Below are 22,174 nucleotides of genomic sequence, written 5' to 3'. Positions count from 1 at the left end.
TCGGGTTGCCGCTGGTTTCCGTTGCCGGGCGGCCCCGCGGCGGCGGCGGTAAGAGGCGGGCCCGGCCCCTCACCCCTCTCACGGCCCGCGGCAGCGTGCCGCTGGGCCAGGCCGCGGCCTGAGGCCTGTCAGGAGGCCACCCTGCTGCCTCCCGGCTGGAGAGGGAGCGGTGAGGAAGGTGCCCGGCCCGGGCGGCTGGGAAAGCCCGGGAGCGGTGGGGGCCGAGGCGGTTGCCCCTGTCAGGAAGGGCGGTGTGAGGGGTGCTGGGGCGGGGGAAGCTGTCCGCCTGCTCGGTGCGAGCCGTGCTGCTGCGTCCGGGGTTGATTATTTTTAGGCGGGTGATGTTGTGCCGCAAAACAATAACTTTCAGTCCCAAACTAAGCTCAGACTTGTGCCTGGTATGTTGCGACTAGGAAAAAGTCTTACCCTGTGATGCTTGTGCTGCGTTTCAGTAATGGGGTGCGATTTGGTGTCTTGCAGGTGGCCAGTGAATAGGGAACACGATGAAAGAAGCAGAAATAAGGAGGCTCCTGGCTGCCAACCTCCTCTGTGTCTTTTCAATTATCCTGACAGCAATTCTTCCGGCTTTCTTCTGGAAAGGATTCACGGTTTTGGGAACACACCTCGCGTGGCTGTGTATTTGTTCTGTTTCTGTTAGTACCCTTAATGTAATCTTGCACTTAGTCCTTAGGCCAAATCTGACTCCTAAGAGAAGTTCATTTGCTCATAAGGTAAGATTTCCATTCTTAAATTCCTACCAGACGATACCAAGGGGAAGCAAATTCTTTCCCTGAGATAATCAAATGAGAAAGAAAGAAGATGGCAATTTTGGGTGGTAAATTCTTGTTTTCCATGAATGAGCTGAGTGTAGCACCTTTTGAAATAAGTTCTCCAATATTTTCATGATGTTAAACTTTCTCTACCTGTAAATAACCTGTTCAGGTGAGCAATTCTGTGCCTTTCCATTTTTCTACAGTTTGTAGTCCCAGCTGTTGGTCTTCCAGCAACTTGCGTGGTGGCAAAAATTGGCAAAATTGAATGAGTGCAGAACTTGTTTCATAGTCCAAACCTGACCTTCAGTGTTATGAAGAAGCTAATTTCTAATTACTAATAATTTCTACTACTAATTTCTAATAACTTTAAAGGAAGAGAAATAATTTTTAGAATTTGAGATGTAAAAGAGAGACTAGCCTATTACGATTTCAACAAAATCGGTAAATTTTAAAAAACTATGTGGAAAAGTATTAAAATGGCTACCTATCCTTGAATGATGGAGTTTGCACACAGAAGAATCTAAATCTGGGAGAAATTTCTGTAGTACAGTTTGAACAGGAGCACTAAATCCCAATGAAATAGGTTTGAACAGAGCAAATTTGAAGCAACACACAACGTGTTCAGGAGTGGGGGAATACACTAGCATTTTGAAGTCAGATGGATAGTCTTGCACTCCAAACCTGCAGAGTCAGACAAGATTTAGTGCGCTGATATGGTGATTCTCAAACATTTAAGCAGACATCCCTGAAAGCAGTATATGCATATGCAAAGCTTCTGTCTAGTTTTGCTGACTGAGGGGGATGTGAAATACACGAAATCATTATGGAAAACAAGTATTTTAGCCATCTGTGATTTAAAAATGAAGTAGACATCGTGTTCTAGGTGAGATTTCATCCCAGCCTAGCATAACGAATATATGTCAAAAAAAGTGTTCAAGTGAAATTGTGGATTTCCATTGGTGACCTGATCAGAACAGACCTACTAGAACTGTTTATCAAGTGGCTATACTTCTATATGATATAGTGAGTACACAGAAACTGTTGTTTAAATTCATAGAAAATTGTATGTGTTTTGCAGATCTATAGAAAGTCACAGACATTGCTCAAATGGATTTAGAATTTAAGATGACAAGGTCAAAATGTAGTGGTTTTTATTACATGTACTTTTAAGTATTACATTTTATTCTGAATGTCTTTTTTTATTTCCATATTACATATTTTCTTGCTTTTAAATATTTTTTCACTTTCTGTGAAAGATGCCTTTTAATGAACGGACAGGATATAACACTCAGATGTATAACAGAAATGTAAAAATATCCAATAAAATTATCTCTGTTTATCTTGTCATTTCCAGTTATATTTTTTGTATGTTTGCCTTATTATAATGGGGTGCATGAAAAATTTTTAGATGGAGTATGATCATTTTTAATTAATTATTTAAAGTATTAAACATAGGGAAAACTGTTTTGAAATATGCCATGCTATTATACTGTGTTGTAGCTGAAACTAACTATCTAGAGTACAGTGCTAGCGATGAGATACAGACTGTGTATGTTACTTACGTCCTCTTTTCTTTTGAAATGTTATTCTGATATTTTATTGCTCTTTTTTAGATATCCAGATTTCTAAAATGCTGTATATACTTTTTCATGTCTTGCATACTATTTCATGCGATTATTGTTCTTTATGGAGCGCCTCTCATAGAGTAAGTCAGAGACCCTGTCTTTCCTTAAATGTTTTAAGGGGCAGTCCTCCTTGCAGATATTGGTATAAGTACTTGTGTGTTTCCTGGTACATTGGAAATGAAAGGATAAGCTCCTGGCCGGGGGAAGAAGGGTGGCTATTTTGGTTTTTGGGGTCTGTTTTGGGCTTGTAGTTTGTTTCTATTTGTTTTTTAGAAGCTGTCTGTTACAATTTCTCTGTATTTGGAGATGCGTTGTTCAAGACAGTTACAAACAACTCCTTTTATTTTAATATTTATGTTACGGGTACAGACATTTTTCCATGTTTCATTTAGTCATTTTCCCCATAAGATTCTAAAACATACATCTTGCATACCTTTCATCCTTTTGATATTAGTGTTTTAATTTTTAGGAACGATTAAAAAAGAGAGGTATGAAGCAGCCTGATTTCTGAGAGAGATACAAAGTTACACGCTAACAATGGCATTATGTAGTTTGGTTTCATAGTTGCTTCCACAACATCAAACTAGAAAAATAAATGGAATAGTGAAGTGAATATCCAAGTGTAATTCAATTCATAACTAATGTGCTATATGAAGTACTCCTGTGTTTTTTAAAGTGTTACCAGTATCAGGCATTTAAAATAATTACTGCATTTCGGTCTTTGTTGAAATAACAAACAGATACCAGAATTCTTTCCATCTGTCTTTACTATTCTGCAGAGTAAGAAGAAAATAGTTTATTCTTCTACATGAGGTTTAAGAAAGCATGCATGCTTTCACAAGTTGACTTAGGGGGGATGTGTTTTCCTAAATCTTGGAACTCTTTGAAAACTCAGTAACTACCTCACTTGATTTTGTAATATTCCTTCTTTGTAGGTCAGTGACTGAGACGTTTTTGTTTGCAGTTCTCCTGTCTACCTTTACTACTTTACAATGCTTGTGTATACTGGGACCAAACATACAAGCATGGATACGGGTATTTAGTAAAAATGGGTAAGTTCTATTCTAAAGTTTCTGATTTTACCCAGGAAAGAAATGGACAGAATTGATGTAAACAATATATAATGGAATTTTTTTGTAAAGAAAGGAAAACTTCTGGAATTATGGGCATTTTTCATATTTGTAATTACAAGTTTATGAAAACTTTTCTGACAAAGAAAATTATTTACTTTGAACACATTGATTCAGAAAAATAACTTTTTATTTTTGGTGTCCAGACGCTATATCTCACTTTATATGTGTTTGAAGGAAGTAAAGTTTCAAACATGCAATTTACTGATGTAAAACCATTATGCAATCCACTGTGATGGTTGTCAAACAAAGAGGAGACCTGAGACTGAGCTGTAAAGGGAAACTCTTGCACCTGATCCAATAGTACCATCGTAAACACAACTTTTAAAGTAGGAATAACAAGCAAAAACAAACACTATTTTAAAAGTATTTTTAACTTCAATATAATGGTGAAGATTATATATAATCTACTGTGGTCTTAAGTATGTAATGTTTACCCATTCTGTTTTTCAAATTTCAGAGAAAGCTTTTTCCAGTGTCAAGAATTTTCAAGCACTAATCTTTTTCCAGAGTACGTTTAAAGTAAAATGAGCCTTTTTACCTCATTTTCGTCTTAATGACAGGCATGACATTAGCCTGTATCAAGGATAATGTATTTTCCAGAAGTATTTTCTCTCTTCTGCCTTTTTCACTCGCTAAATAACAGGGTTTTGGAAAGATGGGGATGCTGAAACATAAAGAAGCCCTGCATATGCTTGGTGTTTAATAATAAGTTGTTAGCATTCATTCCTTTTTAATAGTCCATAAGGGTGAAGTCTCATCTCTGAAGAAAGTGGAAAATTGTGTAACACTGCTGACCTGTGGAGTTACTTTTGGTTTAAACTTCTCCAGAGGAGGACAAAAGTAGACTTTTTATAGTAGTTTCATGGTTCTCAGATTAATGAAAATTATCTTGAATCCTTATTCAAGTTAGTTATGCTTGTTTTTTTATTTTCAGTGGAAGGGTTGAATAGAGTAATGGAAATGACACCTTGCAAGACTTTAATAAAAGCATGGAGTTGTTTAGCCAAAACAAATCATTGCCAATTCACTTAGTCATCTTTGGAGGTTTTGAAACTGGAAGTAATACTTGAATACAGATGTTTGTCAGACAGTCTGTCTTTGCGCCAGGTCTAGGTCTTAATGTTATTTCAGCACAATTATTGCATAGGAAACAGGGTTGTCTTGTTTTGACATTTTTACTGTGACAACTTATACATACTTCTTACTAGTGACATGTGATGTTAATCTGAATAAAATGTCTAATAATGATGTTTATTTAGACTAGCCTTTGAATGAAAATGAACTAGCAAGAAATATTGCAGTGATTTTTTTTAATGGATTGTAGCAAGCTGCTCTTATAAAAATAATTCCGTGTTTTTTCATTTGACCTCATCAATGAGTTGGAAGGTCTTGCACTTAGGTGTGAGCTGAGTGTGGGCACGATGTATTAAAAGGTTGTCTCTAACTTGTGGAATGTGGATGTTGTCTCTAACATGTGGAATGAGGCGGGACTGTGAATGGAGGAAAAGGATGGTTAGGTAAGATCAACAAAGCTGTTTGCCTTGAAAGAAGAGTTTAGCAAATTGAATTGCACTGGGACAGCAAGCTGGAAAGTCTGATTTAGAGTATAGCTTAGTATGAAAAAGGAATTTGTTTTAAAAATATCTGAATACAATTTAGACTTAAGTAATCACTGGAGTTTATTTTTGCTGTTTACCCGTGCAATATTTATAAGATGAAAATCTGCTTGTGCTATTGTCTTTGCAGAAAGACAGAAAGGGACATCTGGAAAAAGAATGTTTATCTTGATATAGCAAATGTAAATAAGTAACAGATATTAATTACCTAGCTATTGCTCTGGATAACTTTCTGCTATGTTTTAGGTGATCTAGTGTGAAAATACTGATGCATGCAATGTTTTGTCATAGTACTATTCATAAAGTTACATTCAAGTAACCTGTATGTAATTTATTGCATCATAATAGCTGTGGTATAACTGAGTCAGTCCGACTTAAATATTTTGGGAATAATCTTGCGAAGTGTTCATTTTTATTGCGGAGATACTTAGCTTTCTCTGTTTCCACTTGCAGCACTTAGAAGTGCAGTCACTGCTAGTAAAATCACTTTTAATAAGGTTATTACATGATCAGTCTTTAAGTGCCTACGCGTTTAGGAGGTGGATTGTATGTGCTGTCCCATGATAACTTGTAATCTGTGACACTGCAGGTTTATTGTTTATAGTATAAAATTTGGGTGGTTGGTGGGGTGGAGGGGAGGTGGTGTTTGGTTGGGGATTTTTATTATTTTTTTTAATACGGAAAACAATTGCATGAAACAGCTGTAGCTCAGACAGAAAATTGCACATGCTCCACGTTTTCAAACTGAGTACGCTTTTGAATTGGAGCATTGATTTGATGGAACAAATAGATTTATTTTTTTTAATTATTTTAAGAAATTTGAACAATTTGTTCTTACCCATGTATTTACAGTCTATGTGCGCATAGAACGCGTGATAGAAGTAAGCTACATCTGAAAAGCTTCAATTCTGAGTAAGCAAGCTGTAAATAGGGCTTTTTTCAATCCTGCATAAAAGCCTTTAAGAAATCAGCTTTCAGTTGCTGATTTTTATTGACCTTTATGGAGACTGTTTATTTCAAATTGCTAGTCTGAGTAATTGTGTTGAATTTTCTGGTATAATAGCAGTTATGTCACCTGGGTAGGAAATAGATTTCATTTGGAGTTTGTCAAAAAATAGTATAAAACTAAACTTTAGAGCCCCTTCTCGTTTTTATTTTGCCTGTTCCGTCACTTGCTGGTGAACTGCATACTCTTACAGACTTGGAAATATTCTTTGTAAAGGTGGACATCATCAAAGTGGTGTGCTGCTTTGTAATTCAGTCCTGTCACAGCACAGAATTCAAGATCTTGTCTGTCCAAGAGCTGTCTTTGTAAATTCTTTTATGTTAACTAACCTCTTAATTAAGACATTATTTAAAACAGCATTTAATGTATTGTGTTATTTAAAGGGGTTAAATAATTACTTTAGGCTTTAAAAGGCCTTTGTGCAGCTACTGGTCATTTATCATCTCGAATGTCGCTAGTTTTGCCTGCAGAATAGTTTTAGTTATAGTTAATTCATAGTTAAAAAAAATTAAGAAACCTATAAAACTCAAAGTTTATAAATGTTGCTGCAGTCATTATCTTCATGTAAATGATGTGATGGGTTAATGGGTTAAAGAATACCTGCAAAAATCCCTATAGGTGACATGCCATGTAGAAAAGAGAATAATCAAAGCGTTGTTCCTGCAGGGTAATGTTGGAGGACAAACCAGGTTGTATTTGAGTAGCCAGTGTCCGTACCGCAGAGTGGTTGAATTAGCAGCTCAAATGGTTGCCAAACTACCAATCGCTGTTTTTCACTCGGGCACTGTGCCTTGCTAATTCTGTTGTTTTGCTTTTGGACTCAGTCTGACATCTCCATATGGTGCAGCAGTATGTGTGTAGATTTACCAGATAAGATGTCTTTTGGGCTATAAATGTACCTCAGTCAGTCCTTGGTATATTCTGCTGGCTCTTTCACTGCTTTAAGGCTGTAGTGAATGTTCTCTTTCCCATGCTGCCTGGCAGCCCTCTGCTCAGTTATTCAGCTTCTGAAAATAATTTACAGTAATTTTCTATGTGCAGACTCCTAAATTTTTCTTGTTAAATCGTGACCTTTATCCTTAAAAAGAACTCTCAAGCCAGTAGGATTGTGAGTTGAAATCAAGTGTGTAAATTAGAGGGATGGGCTTATTGTAGAAGAAACAGTTTCTGGTTTTGCTCAAAATGTCAACATTGCACTGTAACTATTATAATCTCTATGACCTTTATTTTGCAAACAATAAAAAATGTTTGCCTTACACTTGTGAGCCCTTTGGTCAATATCAAATGCAGCAGTGAGTTATGTGTACTCAGAAGTAAAGTCATAAATGTTAGGTTCTTCAAAACAACGGTTAAAGCTTTCGTGCCTGCAGCCTAAACAGCACGTGAAGTTTGGAGTTTACTACCAGATAGTCTTCTAGCTATAAAAATGCCCATTTCTTTTCTTCTGTTGGCTAAAGCTTGGGTTGTGTTTATAGGCTGAGATATAGTAAACTTTAAGATTCAGTTCCTCTTATCTTACTGATTTGGAGCAGGGGTTTGAACCCGCTTCTTCTGTCTCTGAACTGTGCCCTACTGTGTTCTGGACTTCTGCTCTTGTTTCTTAATTGGTACCAAATACACAAACGTTCATGGCTTCAGAAAACCAAAGCAATCACTTGGAAAACTAATGATCGACAGTTAAGTGCTTATCTATTAAATGGAAACCCAACTTTGCCAAAACTTTTGAAGTCAGTAGTGGTAGAAGGCTATGAACTGAGAACTGGAGTCATTAACATCTGTTATGATATATGTGCCATGATTGGTGATGCCAGAATTCTTTAGCGTGCAATAAATTTATCCCCCAGCCAGTGTACTTGAACTTGGATGCAATGTTGCTGACAGGCTGCAACGTGCAGGTTACATTTATTCACCATGTTTCTTTTCAGTTGATGGAAGTTTACTTTAGAATATTCATGTAGTGGACTGCTATTTTAAATATTAAATTGTCGCAGTCATAAAATAATAACAACATGACTCCACCATAGAGTACTTTGTGACTGTGCTTGCACTTTTCTATACAATCGCCCGCTACCCTTTCATATCTGTTTCTCCCTGCAATGCACACAATATTATTGTGATATTCTAACTTCCTCAGTCAAACAGTGTTTCAAGCTCAATAGGAGTATTTCCAGGTAAAATAAATTAGCTTTTGCAGTAAACATTTCAAGGGAAAAAAAAATCTCCTGAATGTGTGGTATAGAAAGATTGTGATTGTAACTGAAATACACAACTTACATTTTACATATAGTGTGTATCTCTGAGGAGAAACCTGCATGTTATTTATTAAATATATTGATTTGTATATCTTTTTATAGTCTCAAAAATCTTGGGAGAAATCAGATCTAACATTCTGACATGGTAACTTCTACTGCTGTTGAACTCTTGGAACACACTATTTTTACAGAGCTATGTCCATCTGGGAAAGCAGTCTACAGATTACTACCATGGGCAGTATACTAGGAGCTTGGTTTGGAGCATTTCCTATTCCTCTTGATTGGGATCGGCCTTGGCAGGTTAGTATCTGCACCTTTATCATAAATACAAAAATACTAATTTTCTGTGTATGCCTGCTATACAAAATTGCTCTGAAACTGTACAGGTATATTGGACTGGCACATAAGCTGTTCCTGCAGGGTTATGCCAAACATTTTAAAAGTCATTGGAAGCGTCTATGCTTACAGTATGAGGATGTAAAATGCAGGAGTATTACCTCCCTTTTTAATCGGTTCTTTGTTATAGTTTTATGAGTGTCTGTTGCATGCAAATTTTATCATGAAATACAGCAGTAAGGATTTTGATACGAAGAAGCTAGACGAGCCGGAGGAGAAATGTGAAATGATGAAGATGGCTCCAAGTTTATCTGCCTTCAGTCTGGTATCTTTTATTGTTTATGGGTAGGGAAGGAAAGATGCTTTCCTAGTGGTTTAGTTCCCCTCTATCTTCCATAAAAGCACTTAACAGAATGCGTTTTAAATGGATTTGGATTGATTTGTGGAAATGGTGTGGCCAAAGCACTGTACTAAAAACTTACCTCCTGATTTCAAAGGAAGGCAAGCATTAGCTTTGTAGTTGTACAATGTGAAGCTGGCATTGCGGATTCTGTCTTTATAGATTCAAACATGTCTGCTAATTTCTTAATACTTTTGTTGGCATGGAGAAATTACTCCATTAAATATATCTGAAGTCTGCAATTGCCATAAAGTTATGACACTAGTAACACTTTTTCCTAACGTCCTCAGTGGATATTTTCTTTCCTCAAGTTACCAAACTCATACGCTCTCAGTTGAGTAGTATCTGCCAGGCCTGTTCTTCAGCAGATGATTTCAAAGGTTTCTTTCAGAAATCAGTATAACAGGCGACACACTTTTCTCTCTGATATTGTAGAGACGTTGTGGCTTAGAGCTGCAATGGAAATTTGTCTTCTGTAAGTAACTAACAGCCTTTATGTCACCAGCCCTTCTTTACACCAGTGTAATGAGATATTAAATTTCTAATTCAAAAATAATAGTAGAGGAGTAGGTTAATACTTGAAATAAAAAGTTAAGTTTTCTTCCCTAAAAACACTTGTTTTACACTTGCAAGATGTTTCACCGTCAGTCTGATGTAGGTATGTGTTGGCGCTAGTTAATTGTTGATGGACGTGAATGTCACCCAAAAAATCAAGGGATTCATTGAAATGCAATCTCTGGTCTTCTTGTGAAGTCTATTCACCTTCCTGTTCCAATGACAGGCAAGCACTTTTTTTTTTTTTTCTTGCTCAGCTGGGATTTTAAAATGGCATGTCATATCTGGCAGGTTGTATTTTATTCCCATTCTTGCAGTCGAGATTTGTCACAGTGTCTTCACTGTCATCTGGGCTTTGACTCAATCTGGAATTGTTAATGAAAACTTGCATTTATGTAGCATATAATGGTATGTTGTCCATTTCCGTGCTTTATTTGCATTTGTCAAAAAAATCCAAAATGCTGTCTGTCTCCTCTTTGCTTTGTGTAAGTGAGCTACTCTTAAGGGTTGCAAGTATAGAACTTGGCCCTCTGGGATGGAAACTCTTGTGTGCATGAATAATAACTGCAGAAAACATTGGTCAGCATTTAGGATTAGAGTTAAGTCCATATTACATGTATTTTGGATTATATTCATTAACCTAAATGTAATATTGAGTGCCATCTGATACACCCAAGAAACTCATGTGGGACTGCTGGACGTGGTGCAGGACCTAAAGGAGACCCGGTGCCTCTCAGAGCAGTAGCTGGAGACTAGACAGAATAGTGGAATACCTAAAATCACACTGGACACCTACGTTTAGACAAATTAATGCCACCCACATGTATGACTACTCTACCTCTTTTAGGCAGATGCAGATACATGCGTGTGTGCACACACATGCACAAAATCTCAGACTTTGCTAATATGCCATGTATAAAAATGTAACCTTTTATGCAGCAGTGATTTAAGGAAAACTTAATAATTGTCAGTCGGTTCTGATTAACAAAGCAGACACTAATAGATTAAGACAGATAATTTTAAGTACAGTTAATTTTTTACTTTTTTTGTCCATTCTCCCATCTTCCCATAGTAGGAGACGGAAGTTTGATAATGGTCTGGCAGCTTTTTCTGTTTGAAAACTCTACCAAGTCAATAAAAGCCAAATATGACTGACAAAAGTTAAGCTCTAGAATCTATACTTACACATCTAAAAAGATATTATCTGACTCCTCAGAACAGCAAAGCATCTGCAGAAACCTCAAATACTGTAACTTGTCACTAGCTGTTTCTGGGCATGAATTCTCCCCAGAGAATTCAGGCAGCAGCAGAAACTATAAACCTGCATTTCCCTTTTCCTTCTCTGTCTCCACCCTCATTTCTGACATACTGCTGATAGTAGAGTTGCCAGGGGAGAATTTCTGACTATGAATTCCCGCATCAAAGCAATTTTCCTGTGCCTAGATCCAGAGCGTTTGCTGCTGTGTTCTTTCCCTTAAGTTCCCAGCATTTTTCTCTGTCCCTACTTTTCTACCTTCTACCTTACAGGGTTTAAAACAGTGGGGTGGGGAAAGAAATCTTGCTTTCCGTTTTGGGTCTGAACTGCTTCATCATTATTTTAATCATCATCTGAGCCATTTAAGAGCAGCCATAGAGAAGTTTTCTTATCAATTCTGCAGGCTGCCACTGCAATGGTCTTTGAAAATTGCAGTTTTAAGTGTTTTCTTTTTTTATAAGATCTGCTGTTTAAGGTGAAATGAAAGAAGCTATTTTTTAAATATAATGTAGATTTTAAAGTCAAATTACCTCAGCAAAGAAACACAATAAAGCACCAAAATGGCACCAAATCTTCAAGGCAGAAATGAACCTCTTTAAAGTAGCTTGTTAGAGATTCTGTTCACAAGTCTCCGAAGTTTTCAGTTGCCTATTGATAACTTAATATTTTTGTGAAGATGATCTCTTAAATATTTTCACCAAGACAGAATAATTAAAAAAAAAAGTGTCCTGGCCATGGATTTTCAATAGTTGCCCAGGAAACACTGCTTCCCTGTTCAGCCAAGCTGAGATATATATGAATCAGGTTCTCTGGAAACAGAACTTCATGCAACAGTTGACCTAAGTCTTGTCTTTCTGTGCGCACTGAGTAGTATGGATTCAACAACACACGTATCAAGTTGCACGCAGTAGCTCTGCATTGCTTTCTCAAAAATATTCAGAGCCAAGAGACATTTCTGTTGTTCTTCGGAAGCTCATGGGGCACTAGCAACGAAATCCCTTTTTGCAAGACTATTCCCTCTTGCTACCTGCTGTCAGGTGATTGCAGAAACTCACAGTAGATTCTTTCACTGTAGCAGTGAAAGAGGAGAGGTGCTTTCTGTGTTGTCGTTAGCCTAAGGCAGGGGAAAGAAGAATGGCCCTCAAAGGATTTTGCTGTGGTTGCAGATCTGCTTCATTTGGGAAGAAAATCTTTAGTGCAGATTGCCTGTGTCCTGAGTGGCTGATCTAACCAGTGGCTCACTGAACATAAAAAATACCTGTACATAATGCAGTTGCAGAAAGAGGTTCTTTATCTTAAAAATAATAATTCAAAAATAATCCCCCCAAAAGATAGGGACTGTCTGTGTCTTGTGTAGAACCCAATCCAGCTGGTATGCTTTTGGGAACACGTACGGATTAAGTCCAAGCAAGGTCTGAAAAAAAACTCATGTAGATCTTAATGTAGGCTTGAAAGTAGTCAGAGCCCAGTCAAAACCAAATTACTTTTAGGCATCTGCATGAATAAAGTATTAAGCTGTCATGCTTTTGACATCAGCTGTTTCTCATATGAGCCTAAAAGCAGGATTACGGTTTTGGATTTATCCTTCTCAGATCCAAAAAGGGTCTCAAACAGAATAGCTTAGTCTTTGGACTCAAGACCAGCTTTTGAGATAAGAGCAGGTTTCATTATTGATTGTTTTCTGTCTTGTATTTTAGACTTTTTGTTGTAAACAATTATTTATTTTTTTAAAAACTGTAGTGGAAGTGGTTATGCTCTAGAACAGAAAATGTGGTTTAAATCTTTATTTATGAGCAAGACAAAAGTGGTGTCGTTTCGGACAACAGTGGTAAGGCCTTTTAGACTGCTTGTTGCAACATCTGGTTCTGATGTTTCTATTGGTTATGGTGAGTGTTTGTGATGTAAGGGCGTGTTATGGAAACACAGCTGCATTTGTACCTTTAGCTTCAAACAATTCATTATTTATGGAGTGTTGTTGGCAAGGCGAAATTGGTACTACAAGAATTGGATGGGTCAACAATAGTTGAGAAATACCACATGATAAAGCAAACCAAAGGGTTGCTGCCGCCCTTGTGCTGCGTTTGTAGCTCTGAAATGTCAAAAGTTGTCAAAAACATCTGACATCCAGCAGATGCAGACATGTACTATGAGTTTGGAATAAAAAATGCTATTGCTATTCATTTAGCGCTGTTAGAACAATTTAATAATTAAGCACTGTGTCTTGAATTGATATATTTTTTTCACTCGATCAGGATTTAGCAGTTAACAAATCTAGTGTCTACACTTTCAAACTGTAGACAATTTCAGAGTGTCTACAGTCTACTTTTAAATTGACTGTAGTCCACTTCAGAGAGTGGAGTATGTAAAGCCACTTTTGTGAAGTTAGTTTTCTTCATAGAAATGGCTTCAAATGCAAAAGGCCTGTAGTCACTCACCTGAAGCAAACAAGACGTTGAAGGAAAGACAGAGAGAAAGTACTGAGGGTGCAGGAATTCCAGTAGAATATTGAATAAAGCTGCCTGCATTTTTCTGTAAGGCACCTGTTGTCTGAATTGCCACACTGATACATATGGCAGTTCTTCTGATGTCACTTGTTGCTGCTTTGTGCTCTTAAAAGAAAAAGCAATTGAGGGCAACAATAGGGTAACATTTTGCTAATCTATTTCCCAGTCCTTAGCTGTCTGTATTGGGACTAGCATCATTTCCTGCAATTTTAATAGAAGAACTGAAAAGACATATGGTAGTTATCCCTTTACATCATGGTTGAGATATATTAGTGGAAGCAGAGAAGTTTGTAGTATCCTTGCCTATGTCTTTTCTGATCAGAAAATCAGATGTCAATATGTCTTGTTTATCTTTCACTAGAATTTATTTTTACTTCAAAGTGCTGCAGACTTCTGTGGAGCAAACTTGGTGTGAAATTAATTCATCATCAGGACTTCATGTGCTAATGGCTAAAACCAAAATGCCACTTCATCTTGAGTTACTCAAGAACGAAAGAAAACATATTGCTTCTTCACACATACCTCTTGTGACACGCAACAAAACCAAGATAAATACAGATGTCTCAGAAAATCTTCACTTTATTTTCCATGTTCGTGTTTGAAAAATATTGCATACAGGGGATACTCAGATTAGTGGGCCTGTCTACATTTAAAAAAATCATGTAAAATGCATTTTTTTTAGCATACAACCACTTTTATGCTAAGTAAATATTACTTAATAGGAACAGAATATTGTTCTGGAAATAAAATGACATTAATTATCTGAATAATGTTTCAGATTGGAAATGAAAAATATATAAAGCATTTCTGTTAGAAATATAAAACTTATTGCAGAAAGTCATTTGGCATCCTGATGATTGATTGTTTTTCATTATTCTGTTGTTGTTCTTAAAGTAATTTTTTAACATAATTTGGCCATACCTATTGTCCCTCTGCTAGTTTTCAGAAAAATTTATTTTGTAAATATGCCAAACAGTTGGTCAGGGAGGCCTACTCTAAGGTTGTTCCTGGTTATAGGTCTGCAGAATTAAGCCTATCTCAGACAAAGGTAAAGATAGTTGCCTTACAGGAATGCAAGTTAGTCCCTACAGTAACTACATTTCTGGTTTTTTTTTAAAAAAAAAAAAAAAAAAGGGGGGGGGGGCAAACAAAGCAAAAAAAACCCCAAACTTTTCAAGACTTACTCTGCAAAACATGTTTCAGTTTATTACAAGTGTCAGACTGGTAGAATAATTTTGCCCGTGTTCTGAGATTACTATCTAATTCTTAAACCATTTTAAAAACACTTTGCCACGCTTAAGTATGATCATTTAAATAAGGCAGTTCTAGATGATGTTCAAAAGGCTTAAAGAGTTGTACGTCCATCTCTAGTTGCCTCTAGCCCTCTGATGCACAGTGGGTATGTAAGGGTTACAGTTAGTTAGGACAGTTCTAGCAAAGAACTAGAAAATAACTTCCTTTGTTACAGTTGCTCGATTTTTTTCACATTACCTATTTGAAGTTGATGGTGTACTTTTAATAACAGCATGTGATTATGATCCTAGCTTCATGTGTCATCTGAGAAGTGGCACCTTAAAACACAACACCACTGAAACAGAAGGGTGTTTTTTAGGTGTTACTAGACACATTGTGACACATCCTTTCTCTGCTCAGTCTGAGGTAATTTAGCTGCAGAACAAGATGGTATAATTAAACAAAAAAACCTTATCAGCACACTTTATATGCAGTGGAACTAGTATTCCAGACACCCCATTTATCACTGACAGCAACTGAATTTTGGAAATTGTGAAGTTCCTGGGTTTATTGCATGTTTTAGTAACAGACTTTTAAAACGTGTTCCTGGGTTTACTGTGTGCACAGCCACCCATCCTTCTTGTAGCTTTATCTTGATCTGTAGTACCCGTTACTAATGATAAAAAGTAACTTTGAAACAATATTCTGCCTACAGTGTTTTCATATCATTAGGTAAAAGTGAAATTCATGTATTCCCACTTCATACTGGATACTGCAAACCTAATAGGTAGTGCTGATACAACTCAAATGAGTTGATTGACTGTCATGTAGTTTAGCCAATATGACTGTAAATATTGGCCTAGATACCTCTCAGACATTTGTAACCTGAAAAATAATCTGGAGATTCTTGGGTACGGTTTGGTGGATGCTCGAGTAAACTGAAATAGGACTATAAACTTTCACACTACTTTGTTATTCTTAACACAGCTCAGAGAGTTCCCTTTTTGTCTTTGCTTTTTGATCTACTGTGTACTGTGAAAGTTTTGTTGTAAAATAAGCTGCTTTATGTGAGTAGAAGGGATAATATCCAGTGTTTGATTTTTTTATTTTTTTTTTAAACAGAGGTAGAAGCTTGTTCCACTTCAGTGTGGTTATCGTTGTTTATTTAATGATAGGTTTTCTTAATGTAAACCTTAATGGTGAGATCAAAGGCAGTTATGCTTGCTCTAACTTTAGAACACAAATCCACAAAACCAACTTCTAGTTACAAATGCCAGCCAGAAAAAAACCTCACACTTTCTTCTCCTCAGCATGTGCTTGTCAACACACACATTCTGTACAATGTGATAAGACACTTTTAGTTAACATGTGCAAGCAACCAAAATAGATTCAAGGCATGTACTCAAATTTTTAAGACAGTACAGACTAAACAACCAGGAATTTAAGGCATGTTAGAAACAGGGAGGGAAAGTAATTGTGCTCATTTATTCAGTTTTAAAATGAAACAAAAATTTTTACATAGCTTTCTAATTGACAGCCAGAAACGGATCTTTTGAAATACAAAAAAGTTGAGTTTAGGAATATGAGAAAAGCACTCCTCTAGAGAGTGGGACCAGTTTATTAAAAAAAAACAAAACCAAAAACTACAGTAGATTGCCCTTCTGTATTTGCATTTGTATAATTAAAGTTCCAGCAGTCAGATGGGTTACTTTATAGTATCTTTAAAAACCTTACTAGGGTGTTGCTGCTCTGGCCTGTAAGAATCTGGCCTTTTTGTCCTTATCAATGTCTATGTAATTCCCGTTGCATGGGATGCGAGTTACAGACTTGTAAGAGATGACAGAACTGTCATGCAGTCAGAATTCTGATTTAACTACATGCATAGTACAGCTGAGCTAGATACCTTGCTGGGATCCTGCAACATGCTCTGCTTTCCATGCAGTATGCTAAGCATTCTCACGTCAGTTCACAGGTGTTCTAAAGAGCACTGAGGAAACTAGCTCATTTGTGTCCTGAAAGGTTGGCAATTCCTATTTTGAGTTCTCATTCTTAAAATGAGTTCGAGTATATACTAGAAGCCTTGCAGTTCTGCAGTGTCTATTTAGCGAGCCTAAAGAATTCTCTGTTAAGTCCTATCACTGCTGCCAGATGAAAAGGCTAAAAGAAAATTTTAACAAATAGCATAAGTCATGATCATTTTGCATTAACCACTGGCTCATGCTCTGCCCCTTAAAATGCAATTTTTATGCTTGTTAAGCATATAGGTGGGGATTTGGTTTTGCCAAGCTGCTGTTCTGTTTCCTAGTAATCATATACAGGTTGTTAAAATTGCCCTTTTCCACATGCATTTGATATGTAAACTGACTCTTCTTGTATTAGGCTGTGAGGATGGTAACTGATGCTTCCCAGCTGCTGGGACAGACAAGGCATTTCATGACAGTTTCCTGAAGAATGTTCTGTCCTGTCTCCTGTGCTCCCCACACTATTGTCTCCAGATCAGCCTTCTTCCCCCTCAAAAAACGTGCAGTTAGGCAATGTTGCCTAACATCTTATTCCCCTGCCGCTAACCCAGCCTAGACATGACATCAATACTGGAGTAGGATATGTCAGCTTCCTCACGGCAGAAGGGAGCATAAAGTAGAAGAAACTGAGCTGAATAGTTCTCAGGGGAGGAGAGGGGTGTATTAAAAGTTGCATACTTTAGACAAGCAGAATGGAACCTCTTAGAACAGGCAGATGGATATTAGCTGCTTAGATTTTTATCACTTACAGGCAGTTTGTAGCAAGCTAGGGAAGCTAAAGCAAGTTTAAGAGATAATATGAAAGACAGGGCAAAAGCAGACTGATCAAGTAATTAACTTAAAAAGGTCCAGCAGAAACGGATTGGAAAAACAAGGCCAGCAGCTACTGCAAAATAAAGCAACCCCCTTTCACAGATGGATAAAAGCATATGCAAGGGCTGTTATTTTAGTGCAGCTGATGTGCTTAAGAGCTATGTCTTAGTCTGTCTTTGATAACTTGCTGCTTTAGATATACCCATGGTTACATCTGGCTACATGTAGCCTACAGGCTGGCAGTCAAGAATAAAACTCGTATTGTTACCTGTTTCTTAGGGGTTTTTTGCCCTGCCATGAGGGTTAGAGAAAATAGCCTAAGGACAGCAATGCTCTTAAGGCCAGGCTTTTAACTCCTGTGCTTGGGGAGTTTTCAAAAGGCCAATCAAATTGCCTTCAGGGCTACTTTGAGCCATCTGAGCAGCATAATAAAAATTAGTACCTGGCCTAGTAGCTTTCTGTTCTATGCCACTAGAAGGGATGAGGTGGTGCTGCTTCTGTGTCTCTCTCACAGTCAGTGAGATGGAGTATTATATGGTTTCTTCCCTTTGCTCCCTATCTTAGCCAGCTGCCACGGGTGAGGGTTAGATTTCAGAGGTCAGAGTCATGTATTAAGTGAGACAGCCTGAAACTTCTGTGAGGTAACACTGATTTTAAAAAAGAAATTGAATGTTTTGGAAGGCAGGCATAATTAAAATTAAAAGTTACATAACTATTTAAAAAACACGTTCCAAGTTGCAGTTCAGTCAGGTAAAAGAAGCTACAACAATCAGCAGAGATCCGTTTAATCATACCAAAAATTGCCCACTATACACACAATACCAAAAGATATAGGGTCAATGGGTCATCAGGGATATTGACTGTCTAGTTAAGGGAACATGAAAAATTCCAGAGTCCAACATTTACTTATACTTCTGAAAAGCAAACAGGCAACGACAGATTCACCTAATGTAGGTAAAATTTAGTGAAGGATCATTGATCACGGAGAGAATTTGATGCAAAAAGACCACTGAGTTATGAAGCCTCTGTCCATAGTTTTGTGGATATTGAAATGGTATTTGACTTCATCAGTGGATAAGAAAGTACAGCTCCTGTTCCAACTGAACTTTACTGAGTGAGCAGCAGGTGTTGCGGGGACTTTTTTTTATTGTTTTGTCCTTTAGGCATGTGAAATAGCCTGCAAAATGCTAGAAATAACTTGATTACATTTCATTTAGAAGTTGAAAAGATCCACCTGAAGCATAAGTTTAGCCAAGGCCACGGACTCATTTGAGTTTTAAATATACATAATATCTTACCATGCCAAAGCATCTCAAGGCTTTTTATAGAAGATCTACAATACCACTGTTAAATGAATGAAAACAAGCAAGTCTTTGGTTTGAGAGGCAACAGCCAAAATATTCCACAACACAAAAACAAGTAGCAGAGACAGAATGTCCAGAAATGGAAGAATGAAACAAGGTCAATAAAGAGTACCTAAGGCACCTTGTTTATAGTCATCTTTGCTACACTCCTTAAGACCTCCAAATAATATATAAAACTGCAAATGCTAAGGAATGTGAAGATGAAACAGCTGAGGAGATTGTGAAGATGAAACAGCAGAGCACAAAATACGTTACTCTTATTTCTAGTTAAAATTCCCATGATCAAAGGATGTGAATAAATATATTTCTCCAAGTGATAATGAAGTAAAGAGAAGAATCATAGCGAGGACAATGAATGAAAGGAGGAACCAGTACCATTAAGAGTAAGTTAATTTGATATTCATGAATTGCAAGTCAAAATGAAGTAGAACAGAAGGCTGGACACTGAGATGTGTATAGTTTCTTTAATGTCTAGTGCATTTCTCAGTCTCAAGTACTACAGAAGGTGGGAATATCCCCCTTAATTTAAAAACTAAAAAAATAGGAGGGTGCAGTCTGTACTTGCTTGAGGAACATGCACTGTACAGCAGGAAGTGCAAAATTGTCCTTGCAAAAAAAATGTGCAAAGGAGAATTTTGAAGAGGGATGGGAATTCAGTTAATTCCACAGTAAATAGTAATTCTTAATCACCAACTTAGTTGAGGCTTCCATCAACTTCAGTATGTAGTTGATTGGTAATACAAGCTACATGTAAGGATAAGGGCAGACTGGTGAAGTTTTGCTTTGGCCCCTCCTCCCTGCAAATCAATACCAATTTAAAAAAAAAAAAGGCGGGGGGCGGGTGGAGAATCCCATTACTTCTTTGCCTTGGTACTAGACGGTTTGTGACAGTGAGTCAGCTGTATTGAGTCAGTTCCCTGTTCCTGTACTAGGAAATAGAGCTTATAATTAAAGCTCTCTTTAACATAACTGGCTTAATGTGTGTTTGCTGAACTGGGTGCAAGATGCTCAGTCAGTTTCCAAATTTATGTTCCCTCCCTGCTGCTAGCCAGAGGGAAATTCATCCCTTTGCCTACTTTTCAAGACCGAAAGAAAGAAAAACCCTCTGTCCATCTCAGTCTCTGGCCTTATTGGAATATTAGTTCACTTATACACACACCTCTAAAAGTTTCAGAATGCCGTCAGAAATTAGAAGGAGAAATTGCCAAGAAATCTGTAGGTTTCCAAACGTGTGCAGCAGAACAGGAAGTTAGGTTAGCTGAACGCTTCAGGGGATATAAATACTTGTGACTTTTTCACATAGTTTTGGGAATATCAAACTAAAGTCTGCAATAGCCAGAAGCCTGGTTACATTTTAATGCATATTAAAAACTGTACAACAGCATTTAGTGTTCATGAAGATGATTGTTACACTTTTGGCATTTTTAGGAAAGCACGTCAAGCTTTAAAGTAGAGTAAGACCATACTGTCTTTCAGTACCCAGATTACACTGAGCATTTGTGCTGCGAAGTACAAAAAACCACAAACGTTTTCCTCATGGTCTGCTTTTACCTTGTGTTCTGCCCTCAGGTGTGGCCCATTTCCTGTTCCCTCGGAGCTACCTTTGGCTATATGGCTGGTCTGATTATTGCACCTCTGTGGATACACTGGAACCGGAAGCAGCTTACATACAAAAGCAGATAACTGGAGCAAAGAGAGACAAGGTATTTCTTTGTGCAGATTCCATACAGACTGTGCAAAAGTTGTTGTTTTTATAAGATATATATATATATATATATACGTATAGTCAAAGCAGAAGACTATCCAAATTCATTTAGAGTATTTCAGGCCAAGCATCTCCACTCAATAAAATCGCATAGATGCTGTTTCAACACAGTGCAGTTTTTGCTTCCTCTAGACTATGTAACCCTGAGAGATTGTACCTTCCAGTCTGAATAAAATATTTGTAACAGATGTGGTGGCTTCTTGTTACAAGTTCATTGAGATTGATTTTATTCCTCTGGATTTCACTGGTTGTAGAAGGCAGAATCGTAGTTTTAGCTTTCAAACCTGTAACAAGTTCGCTGCGTACTTAATGCATTGTGTTTAAATTCAGTAGAATTTCACAGTAAGCCTGGCCATTGTCAAATGTATCTCACGTGATCAAACAGCAGTTTATGCATCTTGAGCCTATTCTCTTCTTCACTGTGTGTTTCTTTGGAGTTAGAATGGCTATAATAGCTTCATCAAAAACCGTCTTCAGTCCTTTCTGTGTCAAAGCTGAACACTCCACGTAGCAGTAGGCTCCTATCTGTCAAGAAAATAAGTAAATTCAATAGCAATATATTTCAGCTGTTCAGTTCTATCTGTGCACTTCTGTTTTTTATTTTTCCTATAGTGACACCCCAATGTTTGGCTGTGATCTAGAAAAGTTATCTGAATGTGCTTCCCCCAGCAGAACAGAAGATTTTTCTTTTGGCCAAAGATCTGGAATGTATTTAAGTTGGTTTGGTTTATGAAGGAAGCACATTAAATAAGCTCCTTGGATTGGCAGTGGGGTCCTAAGGTATTTTTGGTAACTAAACAGCGAAAAAGAATTACAGAATTACATGACCAAATTATGTTTCAAAAATAAGACTCTATAAGTAAGTGTCCCGACAAGCACTACCCACGCAGTGTGTTAAAATGGTAGTATAGCATGCTTCCAACATTTTGCTTGAGCAGGAGAGGTCACTTCCAGCCTCAACCACTCTGTGATTTTAATTCTCTCTCACTAAGGCTTACGTATTTTTTATGAGTGTCTACACAGAAAGTTGGAACTATTACTAATACGGAAGTGTTATTGCACAGGTCTGCTTGTTAGCTGTATTCAACAATGTAAGTAAGTATTGTTAACTGGTAACCAGTCATAAGGTTTCATATGTTGACTGGTAAAGGAATTGGGCAAAGCGGTAAGGGAAGAAAAAGTCGTTTGGAAATAGGCTTTTTTGCTTCTTGGTTTCATTTAGGAGTATCCAGTTTACCTCTTTTGCCAACTTCTGTCCTTGCTCCACAGATGTGGGCTTCTCTTTCATATCATTGAGTCTTGCCAGAGTTTTCGGGTCATCACGAAGATCAATCTAGTAAGAAAGATTGCAGTCACGTTGGAATACTTTTTCTAAACAAAAGTCAGCAGACTATACAATACCCTTTTTTTAGAGCAGACTTATTTTATGGAGTATTGCATGTATAAAAATGGAGTCGTCATGATTCAGATTGTGGACCCTTCCTGATCCAAAAGCCCTGGAAACTTAGGCTATGAACTACTAC

At 37.3% G+C, this 22,174-nt stretch overlaps 2 protein-coding genes across 5 annotated transcripts in view; one reads left to right on the top strand and one right to left on the bottom strand.

Annotated features, from left to right (window-relative positions):
• The first annotated feature begins 1 nt into the window (after position 1).
• PIGF (phosphatidylinositol glycan anchor biosynthesis class F) lies at positions 2–20,713 on the top strand. Of its 4 annotated transcripts, none has more exons than XM_063328639.1 (6): positions 2–48; positions 481–731; positions 2,387–2,478; positions 3,334–3,450; positions 8,597–8,705; positions 20,456–20,713. In XM_063328639.1, exons 2-6 carry the CDS (start codon positions 504–506, stop codon positions 20,567–20,569), a joined length of 660 nt encoding a protein of 219 aa, XP_063184709.1. In that variant the 5' UTR covers positions 2–48; positions 481–503; the 3' UTR covers positions 20,570–20,713. The 4 variants fall into 4 exon arrangements, with proteins under 4 accessions (XP_063184709.1, XP_063184708.1, XP_063184710.1 ...); XM_063328638.1 differs by having other exon boundaries at positions 28–169; XM_063328640.1 differs by having other exon boundaries at positions 42–178.
• RHOQ (ras homolog family member Q) overlaps positions 15,830–22,174 on the bottom strand; it is a 23,227-nt gene continuing 16,882 nt past the window's right edge. Inside the window, exons 4-5 of the mRNA XM_063328642.1 lie at positions 21,889–21,984; positions 15,830–21,176 (exon numbers count right to left, since the gene is read on the bottom strand). Of these exons, the coding sequence (XP_063184712.1) occupies positions 21,021–21,176; positions 21,889–21,984 (252 nt within the window). The 3' untranslated portion in view covers positions 15,830–21,020. The remainder of the gene's footprint in view (positions 21,177–21,888; positions 21,985–22,174) is intronic.

This window comes from Chroicocephalus ridibundus, chromosome 3 (genome assembly GCF_963924245.1).
Source record: "Chroicocephalus ridibundus chromosome 3, bChrRid1.1, whole genome shotgun sequence".
Lineage (NCBI taxonomy): Eukaryota > Metazoa > Chordata > Aves > Charadriiformes > Laridae > Chroicocephalus > Chroicocephalus ridibundus.
This window is presented reverse-complemented; position numbering and strand designations above follow the sequence as displayed.